We start from the raw sequence: 14,302 nt of genomic DNA on the forward strand, positions 1-14,302 counted from the left end.
CACTACAAGCCCATTTCAGGCAGCCAGACCTCTTTTACTGATGGCTCTTCCAAAAGTCACACAGCTACTTAAGGTCCTAAGCATGCTCAAGCAATAAAAACCCCAGAGTTTCAGCTCAACCCTCAGAACTAATGGCAGTTATTCAGGTTTTACAGCTCACTGCTTCATCTCCTATTAACACTATGATTCAGCCTATGTTGTAAATGTAGCCAGTCACATTGAGACTGCCACTATTAAAAGCACTCTAGAAGCAGAGCTGTTTAACTTGGTTTAAAACTTCAACAAGCTCTTTGCTCTTGTGCTGCTCCTTTTTATATTCTCATATTTGCTCTCCTACACAACTCCCTACACCACTATTTCTAGGTAACAATAGAGCAGATAAATTGAATGGCTCTGCCTTTCAAAAAGCTCAAGCTTCTCATGCATTACGGCATCAAAATCCATCTGCCTTTACTAGTATATTTCATTTGCCTCAAAGCCAGGCTCCAGCCTATACAACCCTGTCCTGCTTGCCAGCATGTCACTGATTAACACCCACAGAAGGCTGTAACTCATGATTTAGCATCAAATAAAATCTGTGTTACACATAAAGCTGCCATTGGCAAGCTGTCCTTTGTTCATGTGACTATAGATAGGTGTTTTCATATGCTGCAGGCTACATGCAAACCAGGTCAGACAGCTTGTGTACAATGACATTGTCTGTCATAATTTGCTTTTATTGGGGTCCCTAAACAATTAAAAACTGACAATGGACAAGCTTATGTTAGTCATCAGTTTTGAAATTTTTTACAGCTATGGTCAATCACTCAAAAAACAGGAATTCCTTACAGCCTTCAAGGACAAGAAATTATACAGGAGACAAATCAAATATTACAACATGTGCTGAAAAAACAGAAAGGGGAAATAGGAGACCAGTTACCACCTCAAACAAAATTACATTCACTTTTACTTTCTTTTTTCTTTTTCTTTCTTTCTTTTTTTTTTTTCTTATTTACTTTAAATTTTTTGACTACTGGCACAGATAGTAAGACTGCAGCAGAACAAGAACGACATCGGTAAATGTTAGAAAGAAAAAGAAAAGTGTACCCAAATGTAGTTTGAAAATCCCCCTGAGAAGGACGATGGGAAGGCTCAGTAGGTTTACTGATGTAAGGAGAAGGGTAAGACTGTGTTTTTACAGGAGATGGATAAACTGTGATGGTGCCCTCAAGGTGTTTGCACCATGGAATGGGAGACTGGAGAGAGTTATAGATCCCCACTATGGATCTGGCTCCTCCATTACAAACCATGAGTCAGTTGAAACTGCTGGACCACCAGGGTTAGGTAAAAACCCCTGACTTCACGTTTATAGCCATGCTACCTGTAATATGCTGTGCGATATGTTTTCCCTGTGAAGAGACAAAAATATATTGGGCATATGTTCCCAATTCCCCAGTATTATGGCCTGTAATTTGGAGTGACACTCCCCCGGGATCTATCATGGAGTGTGGGGACCATGACCCCTAACACCCCCTGACACAGAGCAATTCGACTCTCAGAACAATGATTACCAATTAGGCTGCTCCATTGGAGGGACTTCCTTTATGTTTTACCCAGGGTACATCACTCAACTGTAGTGGCCTTGCAAATTAATCCTAAGCATGGTTGAGTTACCATGGAAAAATTATGTACCTATTAGGCCTTAGCGCTATTAATATTACTGGTGTAGCTACTAATCACTCCCAGTCCCATCACCCAAATTGTATTAATTATACAGAAAAGGCTCCCTTTGATAATTCTTACCCCCATCCTTGGATCCAGTATCTTGTCTCCATTAGCATGAACCTTGTCCCCTAGCTAGATAACAGTTCATGCTAATAGGAGACATTATTGGCTGGGTCCCTGTGGTCATTTAGATGGGAGTGATGAGAATCTGACCTCATGGCATAAACTTCACTAATACTGGTGAAGAAACTTTAGTATCTCTTCACTATATCGCACTGGGAATCAATCCCCATCTGCATCACAGCTTGCATGGCATGGAACGGGCTTTAGCTCACCTTTGCGTCAATGGTATTATCGAGGAAAGAGAGGTCCAATTCAGGAGTGGATAGGGAATGCAGCACTCCCCTTTATGAATGGCAGCATTTGTTTCAGAACACTATTTAATTATACTAATTGTGCTCAATACAGTTTCAATGTTACCTTTGTAGAACATAGTACTACTAAATTTACAATTTGTGTTTTTAAAACATGTTTTTCTAGCAGCAAAAAAAGGACAAACTCCAGGTAAACAATGCCCAACTGACTTGTGATTCCTGTCAACTGTATCATTCCCTTAATCATAGCACAGTACAAACATACAGCACATTCACCCAAATAATTCTAGGTTGCAATCCCAGGTTATGGATTCCCGTAAGTCTCTCTGAGCCTTGGGTGGTCACCTCCGGTTTACATTTTGTACACCTTTTTTCTTACTTAGCTTAGTCACTGTGCTTGTAGAGGCTTAGGCATGATAATTTTTGTAAAAGTCTCCTTAGGTACATTAATAACCTTTGTTGTGGTGTCCTTACTAGCAATGCACAGCTCCATTCAAACAGGCCAATATGTAGAAAACTGGATGTGTACAGTTGACCAGGCATGGATGCTTAAAAATAAATTTAACACCGAGATGCAAACAGAAGTAGCAATGCTAAAGACTGCTGTTTTGTGGCTAGGAAAACAAGTACAAAGCTTGTAGTTGCAGCAGCAATTGCATTGTCATTTTAGTCAAACTCATATTTGTGTAATCAATTTGGAATAAAACCAAACTGAATATCATGGAACCTTGAAAAGGCCCATTTACAGGAGGCTTTTACATCCAGTGTTACTTTTGATATTAACGATTTACAAAGTAAAATCCTCATCTTGAATAAGCATAGTCAAGCATTTCAGCCATCTTTAAAAACTTGGGTAAACTCCAGCAAGGTTTAGAGATCCTTAACTTTTCCACCTCCTCCAAACAGCACCTCAATATCTTTTTTGTCATTATCAGAATAATGTTATTATGTTTCTGTTTCATGTTCATTGTCTGTAAAATTAGTTGGACCATCACATGGCAATTGAGAGCTGCACAGCCTGCAGTTACCTTTACTCAATTAATGTAAAAACAGAAAGGAAGACATGTTGGAGGCCAAAAGAATGAGGGTTGTGACTAACTCAGTATACCACTGAAGGGTCTATGGGCAGACAGCAAACTCTTCTCATGAAAGCAGGAGGTTGGCAAACTGACACATCATGTCTGGTGCCAGAAGTAATGCTGAGGGCACTCATGCCCCAAGTGCAGTATTCCTTGTTGTTATATATAGGAACATCTGAAGCCTGTAGTGTAAAGAAAGCAATTATGTGAGCCTGTGATAAATCAAGCAGCTGACCAGGAATGACCTTTCCTCCCTGTAGATTCTGCATAATACATATGAAGTCCTGTAGAAGCTCAAGGTCTTTGCTCACTAGAAGCAATGCGCCCCCGACCCCTTTTTAAAAACAGATCTTTTTTGTCTTTGCCTTCATTTCTGCATTCACCCCTTTTCATTTCATCCCATAATAACTGACTGCCACACTGTCTCTACTAAAAATATAAAAAGAAAAAATAAGTGGGCTTGTTGGCAGGCACATGTAACCCAAGCTAGTCAGGAAGCTGAAGCAGAAGAATCCCTTGAACCCAGGAGACAGAAGTTGCAGTGGGCCGAAATCACATTTTTGCACCCCAGCTTGGGTGACAGGGTGAGACCCCATCTCAAAAAGAGCAAAAAACAAAAAACAAAACAAACGAAGCAAAAAATATGATTCGGTTAAGAGAACCAAAAAAGAAGTCGCAAGCTGAGAAAAATTTAGAAAACACATCTGAAAAGTGACTTTTATGCAAAATAAAAAAGAAATAAGATGACCCAATTATTAGGTAAAGATATCTCACCAAAAAGGATATGGAGATGGAAAACCTGGCACATGAAATACTGCACACTGAGCCCCTGTTACTTCTGCTGAAGGCTGAGGCTCCAAGCCATTTCTTGAGGAGCAACAGTGGCTGCCAGAGTGACAGTGGCTCCAAAGACCATCCCCACTTACTCCAGCTCTACCCTTCCTCCAGGGTTTAAGGGTTCCCCAGACATTGAGCATGCTCTCCAGGAAGAAGCCAGAAGCTAGATGTTTTATTTCTCAGCTTTTCTTAAAATTCTGGATGCCAACAAGTATCCTTTGGTTGGAAGTTTTATTTTTATCTTAATCTTGAGGCATTGACAAACATTAGAAAAGATGGTTTTCAACCTACAATTGTCTCCATAAAGAGATGAAAGAATTGGCTTGCCCAGGCATGGTGGCTCACTGCTATAATCTCAGCACTTTGTGAAACTGAGCCAGGTGGGTGTCCTTAGGTCAGGTATTTGAGACCACCGGTCAAGACGGTGAAACAAGGTCTCTACTAAAAATATAAAAAATTAGCCATGAGTGGTGGCAGGCTCCTGTAATCTCAGATACTCAGGAGGTTGAGACAGAAGAATTGAGTGAACCCAGGAGGCTGAAGTTACCAGAGCTGAGATCATGCCATTGCACTCCAGCCATAGGAACAGAGTGAGACTCTGTCTCCAAAAAAAAAAAAAAAGGATTCAATTGCTTTTTTAGGCAGTTATTTTAGAATGCTTGGTACAATGCATTATTATTTTGATATTCTCAAAACAGAAAACATAGTAGCAGCAGTAAGTAAAAACCAAATAGCAAGTCATTACAAATTCGTGGAATTAATTTCATCTGTCATTCTTTCTGGCTTTTATTATTTAAAATGTGTACTGCTGAAATTATCAGATGTTTTACTTGTGATATCTAAAGGGCAAAAAAAATAACAGTTAGTAAACTACTATTAAGCGAATCTCAGTCTTCAAATTTCATTCTGTTGCAGTGGAATGTTTTGTGAAAGATAAAAAAATTAAAAGACCAAACACATGTGATTCCAAAGTTTGGCTTACTTTTGTAGAAGCAGATTTAAGAACCAAAACTTTCATAGTTCTAATCTTTGTCAATGATTCAGCATTGTACTGAAATTGAAATCAGAGTTTTTTGTGAATTCCAAGAGAAACTAGTTTGTACTCTAGAAATTCCTGTTGCTTTCTTGACATTTGTAAAGAAATCATTTGAGTGAAAAGGTGTCCGGAGCTGCACGCCCCGGCCATAGCAAATAATAATTAAAGATTAAACGCCTCAGCTATATTCATTTCCACCCCACACCTTCTCCCTAGATTTACCTTCTTCCCTATATTAATACCGCCATTAAAAGATGGCGCTCTTCCTGCTTCTTCTTCATTCATTTTTCCCGCACCCACGAAAATTACTACCTGACAGCGCAGGCGCAACATGACGTCCGACCGGAGAAACCGAAACCTATCTGGCCACACCCTCCGCAATGAGGTCATTTCCGCCTTAGCCCAACCCCTTCCCCTCCAAATGTATATAAGGCATTGCATTACCACCATTAAACGAGACTTGATCAGAGCACTGTCTTGTCTCCATTTCTCATGTCTCTTGTTCCCCAAATTCCCACCCCCTCCTCCAGGGCCTACACTGACTATCCCGCGGGCCGGGATACGTGGCGCCCGAACAGGGACATGGAAACTAGGGACTCCGTGAGGAAGAGGACACCAAAGGACGGTCGCCCGCTAACAAAGACAAAAGGAGTCAAACTCTTCCAATCACCGCGGGAACCTGCCGCGTCAGAATCGAAGGTAAGTGATGCGTCCGAAATGGGACAAGAATTAAACCAACATCAAATATATGTAGGACAATTAAAAGAGGCTTTAAAGATACGAGGAGTAAAGGTTAAAGGTAATGATTTGTTTAAATTTTTTGATTTTGTAAAAGACAGTTGCCCTTGGTTCCCACAGGAAGGAACTATTGATATTAAAAGATGGCGCAGAGTAGGGGATTGTCTTCAGGACTATTATAATACTTTTGGGCCGGAAAAAATTCCTGTGACCGCCTTCTCTTATTGGAACCTCATTAGAGATTTAATAGATAAGAAGGAGGCCGATCCGCAAGTCATGGCTGCGGTCGCTCAGACAGAGCATATTTTAAAGGTTAGCTCCCGCTCTAACCTCACAAAGCCTCCGCAAGATACGGAGGAGGATCTCATTTCCCTCGAAAGTGATCATGAGGAAATCAAGTCTACTTCTGTAACAGATAAAGAAATACCACACGAAAACAAACCAAAAATACCCAATTTTACAGATGCTTCAAAAGGAGGAGGAAATTAATAAGCCTAATCAATCAGATATAAATTGGGATGATTTAGAGGAAGAGGCGGCTAAATATCACAACCCTGATTTGCCTCCCTTTACTTCATACCCACCTCCATATAATAAGACACATAATGAGGCTTCTGCGCCCATTGTTATGGCAGCAATAGATCCCAAACAAGAATTAAAGCAAAAAATTGCTCAACTAGAAGAACAGATTAAACTTGAAGAGTTACATCAATCATTGATAATTAGGCTCCAAAAGCTAAAAACAGGATATGAAAAAATACCTAACTCAGATGCTATGGAGGGTTCCTTGCGCCCACTTCAGCGGCCTGGACAACATGTTCCAAGAGGGGGGTTGGTTGCTAGCCGACATAGAGAAGACTCCTCCCCCAAAGATGTTTTTCCAGTCACTGAAACCATAGATGAACAGGGACAGGCTTGGAGGCATCATACTGGATTTGATTTTACTATTATAAAAGAGTTAAAGACTGCTGCCTCTCAGTATGGGGCTACTGCTCCATATACTCTTGCTATAGTGGAATCTGTAGCTGAGAATTGGCTCACTCCTACAGACTGGAATACCTTAGTCAGGGCAGTTCTTTCTGGGGGAGACCACTTAATTTGGAAGTCAGAGTTCTTTGAAAATTGTAGAGATACAGCTAAAAGAAATCAACAGGCAGGAAACGGTTGGGATTTTGATATGTTAACTGGTTCAGGTAATTATGCAGACACTCAGGCCCAAATGCAGTATGACCCCGGACTGTTCTCACAAATCCAGGCTGCTGCTACAAAAGCCTGGAGAAAACTTCCCGTTAAAGGAGATCCAGGGGCCTCGCTCACAGCGGTTAAACAAGGACCCGATGAGCCATTTTCAGACTTTGTGCATAGACTTATGACCACGGCAGGTAGAATCTTTGGAAATTCAGAAACGGGTGTAGATTATGTTAAACAGTTAGCTTATGAAAATGCTAACCCCGCCTGCCAAGAGGCAATCAGACCTTATCGAAAGAAAACAGATTTAACAGGATACATTCGCCTTTGTTCAGATATTGGGCCCTCATATCAACAAGGCCTAGCAATGGCCGCCGCTTTTAGCGGCCAAACAGTAAGAGACTTCCTCATTAACAAAGGTAAAGATAAAGGGGGATGTTTTAGATGCGGTAAAAGGGGACACTTTGCAAAAGATTGCTGTGAAAACCAAAATAAGAGTCCAGAAGCAAAAATCCCAGGCCTTTGCCCAAGGTGTAAAAGAGGAAGGCACTGGGCAAACGAATGTAAATCTAAAACTGACAGTCAAGGAAATCCTTTACCCCCAAGGCAGGGAAACGGGATGAGGGGCCAGCCTCAGGCCCCGAAACAAGCATATGGGGCAGTCAGCTTTGTTCCAGCCAGCAACAGCAATCCATTTCAAAACTTAGTAGAGCAACCCCAGGAAGTGCAGGATTGGACCTCAGTTCCACCTCCCACACAATACTAACACCTGAAATGGGACCGCAAACCTTAAATACCGGAATATATGGACCCTTACCACCTAACACTTTTGGCCTACTTTTAGGAAGAAGTAGTGTCACCATGAGAGGCTTACAAGTCCTCCCTGGAGTTATCGATAATGATTATGAAGGAGAAATTAAAATTATGGCCAGAGCTATTGATAGTATTGTTACTGTCCCTCAAGGAGTTAGAATAGCTCAGTTACTCCTGCTACCTTTGGTTAAAACAGACAATAATATCCAATACTCTAATAGAAATATAAAAGGTTTCGGATCATCAGATATATATTGGGTGCAACCAATGACAAATCAAAAACCCTCTCTAACCTTATGGTTAGACGGGAAGGCATTCACTGGACTAATAGACACAGGGGCTGATGTAACTATCATTAAACAGGAAGATTGGTCCTCTCATTGGTCTACTACAGAAACTTTAACTCACTTGAGAGGAATTGGACAAAGCAGTAATCCTAAACAAAGTTCTAAATACCTAACATGGACAGATAAAGAAAACAATTCAGGCCTCATTAAGCCATTTGTCATCCCTTACCTACCTGTTAACCTTTGGGGGCGAGATCTGCTCTCTCAAATGAAAATTGTAATGTGTAGTCCAAATGATATAGTTACTGCACAAATGTTAACTCAAGGATACACCCCTGGTAAAGGTCTTGGAAAAGGAGAGAACGGTATCCCACAGCCTATACTGGTTTCAGGACAACTTGATAAAAAGGGGTTTGGAAATTTTTAGCTCAGGCCACTGACATACCTGCACCCCAAAGGCGCGCTGACCCCATTACTTCGAAGTCAGATGAGCCCGTTTGGGTTGATCAGTGGCCTTTACTCAATGATAAACTAAGTGCTGCCCAACAGTTAGTGCAGGAACAACTAGCAGCAGGACATATTGAGGAAAGTAATTCCCCTTGGAATACACCTATTTTTGTTATTAAAAAGAAATCTGGTAAATGGAGACTCTTACAAGATTTAAGAGCAGTAAATATCACTATGATCCTTATGGGTGCCTTACAACCAGGATTGCCTTCACCGGTTGCGATTCCTCAAAAATATTTTAAAATCATTATTGACCTTAAAGATTGCTTTTTTACAATTCCCCTTCACCCTGCTGACCAGAAAAGATTTGCCTTTAGTCTTCCATCTACAAATTTTAAACAACCAATGAAACGCTATCAATGGAAAGTCTTACCTCAGCGTATGGCCAATAGTCCTACCTTGTGTCAAAAATATGTAGCTGCCGCTATAGAGCCAGTCAGAAAAACATGGGCACAAATGTATATTATACATTATATGGATGATATTTTAATAGCAGGAGAAATTGGCAAACAAGTCTTACAGTGCTTTGCCCAACTCAAACAAGAGTTAACAGCAGCCGGACTACAAATAGCCCCAGAAAAAGCACAATTACAAGATCCATACACCTATCTTGGTTTCCAGATTAATGGACCCAAAATCATTAATCAAAAGGCCGTTATACGTCATGATCATTTAAAAACTTTAAATGATTTCCAAAAATTACTGGGAGACATAAATTGGCTTCGGCCGTACCTAAAGCTCACCACAGGAGAGTTAAAACCTCTTTTCGATGTATTAAAAGGAGACTCTAATCCAAAATCCCCCAGGTCCATTACTAAAGAAGCATTAATAACACTCCAACAGGTAGAACATGCCATTGCAACACAATTTGTTACCGGTATTGATTATTCTCAGCCATTAATATTCCTTATTTTTAACACAACAATAACCCCTACTGGCCTATTTTGGCAGAACAATCCCATTATGTGGGTACACCTGCCCTCCTCCCCTAAAAAGGTTTTGTTGCCTTATTATGATGCCATAGCTGATCTAATTATCTTGGGAAGAGAAAACAGTAGAAAATACTTTGGAATAGAACCCTCTACCATTATACAGCCCTACACTCAATCACACATCCATTGGCTGTTACAGAATACGGAAGCCTGGCCAATTGCTTACGCTTCTTACACTGGCACGATTGACAACCATTACCCACCTAACAAACTCATTCAATTTTGCAAACTTCATGCGTTTGTATTTCCCCATATTACCAGTAAAGAACCTCTCAATGATGCATTACTAATTTTCACTGATGGAACTTCCACAGGACTTGCCACTTACACTTACAATAATGTAGTCGTTAAGTTCCAGAGCACTTATACATCAGCTCAGCTGGTCGAATTGCAAGCTATAATTGCAGCACTATCAGCTTTTCCTTGTCAGCCACTTAACATTTATACAGACAGCGCCTACCTGGCTCATTCAATACCCCTCTTAGAGACCGTGTCTCAAATTAAACATATTTCAGACACAGCTAACCTATTTTTACAATGTCAACAACTTATCCAAAAAAGGACTACTCCCTTTTTTCTTGGACATATTAGAGCACATTCAGGATTACCGGGACCTTTAACACAAGGTAACGCAATAGCCGACACGGCAACAAAAACCATAGCCACAGTCACTACAGACAATTTGCAACAAGCGCAAAAAGCACATGCCTTACATCATTTAAACGCCCAAACCTTAAGACTTATGTTTAAACTTACCAGAGAACAAGCTCGACAAATAGTTAAACAATGTGCCAACTGCATAACATATTTACCTGTTCCCCATCTAGGAGTTAACCCCCGAGGACTCATCCCCAACGAAATTTGGCAAATGGACGTTACTCACCACTTAGAATTCGGTCAAAAAAAATATATCCATGTATGCATAGACACCTATAGTGGATTCATCAGTGCAACTCTCCAAACAGGAGAGGCCACCAAACATGTCATAGCTCATTTATTACACTGCTTTTCTATTTTAGGAATACCCAAACAAATCAAAACAGATAATGGCCCCGGTTATATAGCCAAAACCTTGTTACAATTTTGTAATACCCTACAAATTAAACATACCACAGGCATTCCCTATAATCCCCAAGGACAAGGTATAGTAGAAAAAGCTCATCTGTCATTAAAAACTATTATCACAAAATTAAAAGGGGGGAGCTGGTACCCCGTGAAGGGTACCCCCAGAAACATACTCAATCATGCCCTGTTTATCCTTAATTTTTTAAATTTGGACAGTCATGGAAAATCGGCTGCCGACCGTTTCTGGCATCCTGAATCTCAAAAACAGTTTGCAATGGTAAAATGGAAAGATCCACTTGATAGTTCATGGCATGGCCCCGATCCAGTTTTAATTTGGGGAAGAGGCTCAGTATGCATCTTCTCACAAAAAAATGATGCAGCCAGATGGTTGCCTGAAAGATTGGTAAGACAAATAAATCATAACCATTGTCAGTCCAGGGAAGATAAATCTCCCTGAGAAGTTCTTTCCTTCTTGTTTTTCAGAAAATGAAGCCTAACATGAAATTCCTTTGGAGAATAATCGCTCTATATAACATAGTGACAGTCTATGCAGGTTTTGGTGACCCTCGTAAGGCAAAAGAATTATTACGAAAACAATACGGCCAGCCTTGTGACTGCAGAGGGGGACAAATATCTGAACCTCCGTCAGATAGAATCACCCAGGTGACCTGCACGGGCAAGACAGCTTACCTAATGCCAAACCAGTTATGGAAATGTAAGTCTACCCCAAGAGATACCTCACCTAGCGGGCCGCTCCTAGAATGCCCTTGTAGCTCTTTCCAATCTTCTGTACATAGTTCCTGTTATACCTCCTATCAACAACGCAAATCAGGCAATAGAACATATTATACGGCCACGTTACTAAAAACACAAACTGGAGGCATCAATGACGTACAAGTATTAGGATCCACTAATAAACTTGTACAATCTCCTTGTAACGGCCAAAAAGGAAAGCCTGTTTGTTGGAGCACTACCGCCCCCATTCACATTTCTGATGGAGGAGGCCCATTAGATATTGCAAGAATCAAAACCGTCCAGAAAAAATTAGAAGAAATTCATAAAGCTCCATATCCTGAACTTCAATATCACCCTTTCGCCCTGCCTGAGCTTAGAGATAATTTTACGCTTGATGCCCAAACCTTCGATATCCTCAATGCTACATACAATTTACTTCAAATGTCCAATACAAGCCTGGCCCACGATTGTTGGCTTTGTCTTAAAATGGGCCCCCCTATTCCTCTAGCCATACCTAACCTTTCATTGTCCTATGTCAATTACTCAAATGAATCCTTAGTAAATAATTCCTGTCCTATTACCTCCCCCTTCTTAGTTCAACCGATGACGTTTTCTAATTCCTCTTGCCTCTTTTCACCATCATATAATAACACTAAAGAAATTGATTTAGGCTATGTTGTGTTTGACAACTGTACCTCCATAATCAATGCCACCAACCCTTTGTGTGCTGTAAATGGCTCGGTTTTCGTTTGTGGAAACAACATGGCATATACGTATCTACCTACAAATTGGACAGGGCTTTGTGTTCTGGCCACTCTTCTCCCCGACATTGATATCATCCCTGGAGATGAACCTATCCCCATCCCCGCTATTGAACATTTTATTTATAGACCGAAACGAGCCATACAATTTATTCCCTTGTTGGCTAGACTAGGAATCACCACTGATTTGCTACAGGAGCCACAGGCCTAGGAGTCTCACTAACCCAATATACTAAATTATCCAATCAATTAATTTCAGATGTACAAACCTTATCCAGTACTATACAAGATTTACAAGACCAAGTAGACTCATTAGCTGAAGTAGTTCTCCAGAATAGAAGAGGTCTAGATTTGTTAACGGCAGAACAGGGAGGGATATGTTTGGCTTTACAGGAAAAGTGCTGTTTTTACGCCAACAAATCCGGAATCGTCAGAGATAAGATAAAAACTTTGCAAGAAGAACTAGAAAAGTGCAGAAAAGGCTTGGCCGCCAATCCACTATGGACTGGACTCAATGGACTTCTCCCCTATCTCCTGCCATTTCTTGGTCCTTTACTCACTCTTCTACTCTTCCTCACTCTCGGGCCTATAATCCTTAATAAGCTTATGGCATTTGTCAGACAACAAATCGAGGCCTTCCAGGCCAAACCTATACAGGTTCATTATCATCGCCTTGAGATGACTGAAAATGGTGAGTCTTATTTACCTTAATAAGACCACCTCCCCTGTGTGCTGAACTGGACAGTCAATGACGGGTAAGAGGACACTATCTCCATCGGAGCCTAAGACAGGAGGGCCGCCCTTGCTGCTGCCTTATCCCATGACGGGCCTAGAAGGTAGGGGTGAGTTGACCCAACCTAAGACAGGCGCAGTTCCCGAGGGGTTTTCTTATCATAAAAATATAAAAAGGGGGACCTGTCCGGAGCTGCATGCCCCGGCCATAGCGAATAATAATTAAAGATTAAACGCCTGAGCTATATTCATTTCCACCCCACACCTTCTCCCTAGATTTACCTTCTTCCCTATATTAATACTGCCATTAAAAGATGGCGCTCTTCCTGCTTCTTTTTCATTCATTTTTCCCATGCCCGCGAAAATTACTACCTGACAGCGCAGGCGCAACATGACGTCCGACCGGAGAAACTGAAACCTATCTGGCCACGCCCTCCGCAATGAGGTCATTTCCGCCTTAGCCCAACCCCTTCCCCTCCAAATGTATATAAGGCATTGCATTACCACCATTAAACGAGACTTGATCAAAGCACTGTCTTGTCTCCATTTCTCATGTCTCTTGTTCCCCAAATTCCCACCCCCTCCTCCAGGGCCTACAATGACTATCCCGCGGGCTGGGATAAAAGGGATCTCTACAGAGTGAAGCATCACACTAACATACCACATTGTCTTATTAGCTACAGTTCACTATTTCACTGTAGTAATCATAAGATTAGAAAAAATAGCAGGATAAATGATTATGTGGACTAGCATAATTTTCTTAGTTTTTACAGAGTAGAGCTTAAAGTACTTTTTTAAAAATTATTTTCTGTGGCACAACACATGCATGCTTTTTGGAAGCAATCATAGATTAACGAACAAACAATAACAACAAAATAATGCTCAACAACACGTGTTGTCCAGGGAATGCAAAATAAAATAAGAGTGAGAGCACTAAACAACAATATGATGTCTACATTTCTTTTTAAATATAATCAAAACTGCAACAGAAAATCTCATTCATTGCTGATGGAATGTATAATTGTACAGCAATTTAAAATATGGTTTTTTCTTCTGTCACAGTTCGGCAGTTTTTTGCAAAGGTAAACATGGTCTCATCATATAGTCTAACAATTGCACACAGGTATTTAGACAACTGATTTGAAAACTTGCATCTAATAAAAAACCACACATATTTACGTATAACTGCTCTCTTGGCAATGGCCAAATTCTTTAACGAATCAGGATGCCCTTCAATATTAACCAAGTCAGATAAATTCATAAAATGAAGTACTATTCATCAAAAGAAAAGAGTGATTTATGAAGTCATGCAAAGCCATGGACACATTGGGTATATATAAAGCTAAGTGATAAAAGCCAGTCTGATGATATGACATATTGTATTATTTCATTTATATTACATTACAGAGAAGAAATGTCTACAGAGATAGTAAACAGACCTATAATTTACAGTG

At 40.6% G+C, this 14,302-nt stretch overlaps 1 protein-coding gene across 1 annotated transcript; it reads left to right on the forward strand.

Moving 5' to 3' along the window:
- Positions 1-5,611: 5,611 nt before the first annotated feature.
- On the forward strand, positions 5,612-13,292 carry LOC126947212 (uncharacterized). The gene is made up of 3 exons (XM_050777925.1): positions 5,612-5,729; positions 11,104-11,798; positions 13,163-13,292. Exons 1-3 carry the CDS (start codon positions 5,613-5,615, stop codon positions 13,290-13,292), a joined length of 942 nt encoding a protein of 313 aa, XP_050633882.1. The 5' UTR covers position 5,612.
- The last annotated feature ends 1,010 nt before the right edge of the window (positions 13,293-14,302 follow it).

This window comes from Macaca thibetana, chromosome Y (assembly GCF_024542745.1).
Source record: "Macaca thibetana thibetana isolate TM-01 chromosome Y, ASM2454274v1, whole genome shotgun sequence".
Taxonomy (NCBI): domain Eukaryota; kingdom Metazoa; phylum Chordata; class Mammalia; order Primates; family Cercopithecidae; genus Macaca; species Macaca thibetana.

Bases quoted from the DNA above. Each gene is read 5' to 3' on its own strand.
- LOC126947212 (XM_050777925.1), top strand. From the start codon at position 5,613: ATGGAAACTAGGGACTCCGTGAGGAAGAGGACACCAAAGGACGGTCGC. The intron at 5,730-11,103 runs GTAAGTGATGCG...CTTGTTTTTCAG, and splicing joins CTGCCGCGTCAGAATCGAAG to AAAATGAAGCCTAACATGAA. The intron at 11,799-13,162 runs GTCCAATACAAG...TGCCATTAAAAG, and splicing joins ACATACAATTTACTTCAAAT to ATGGCGCTCTTCCTGCTTCT.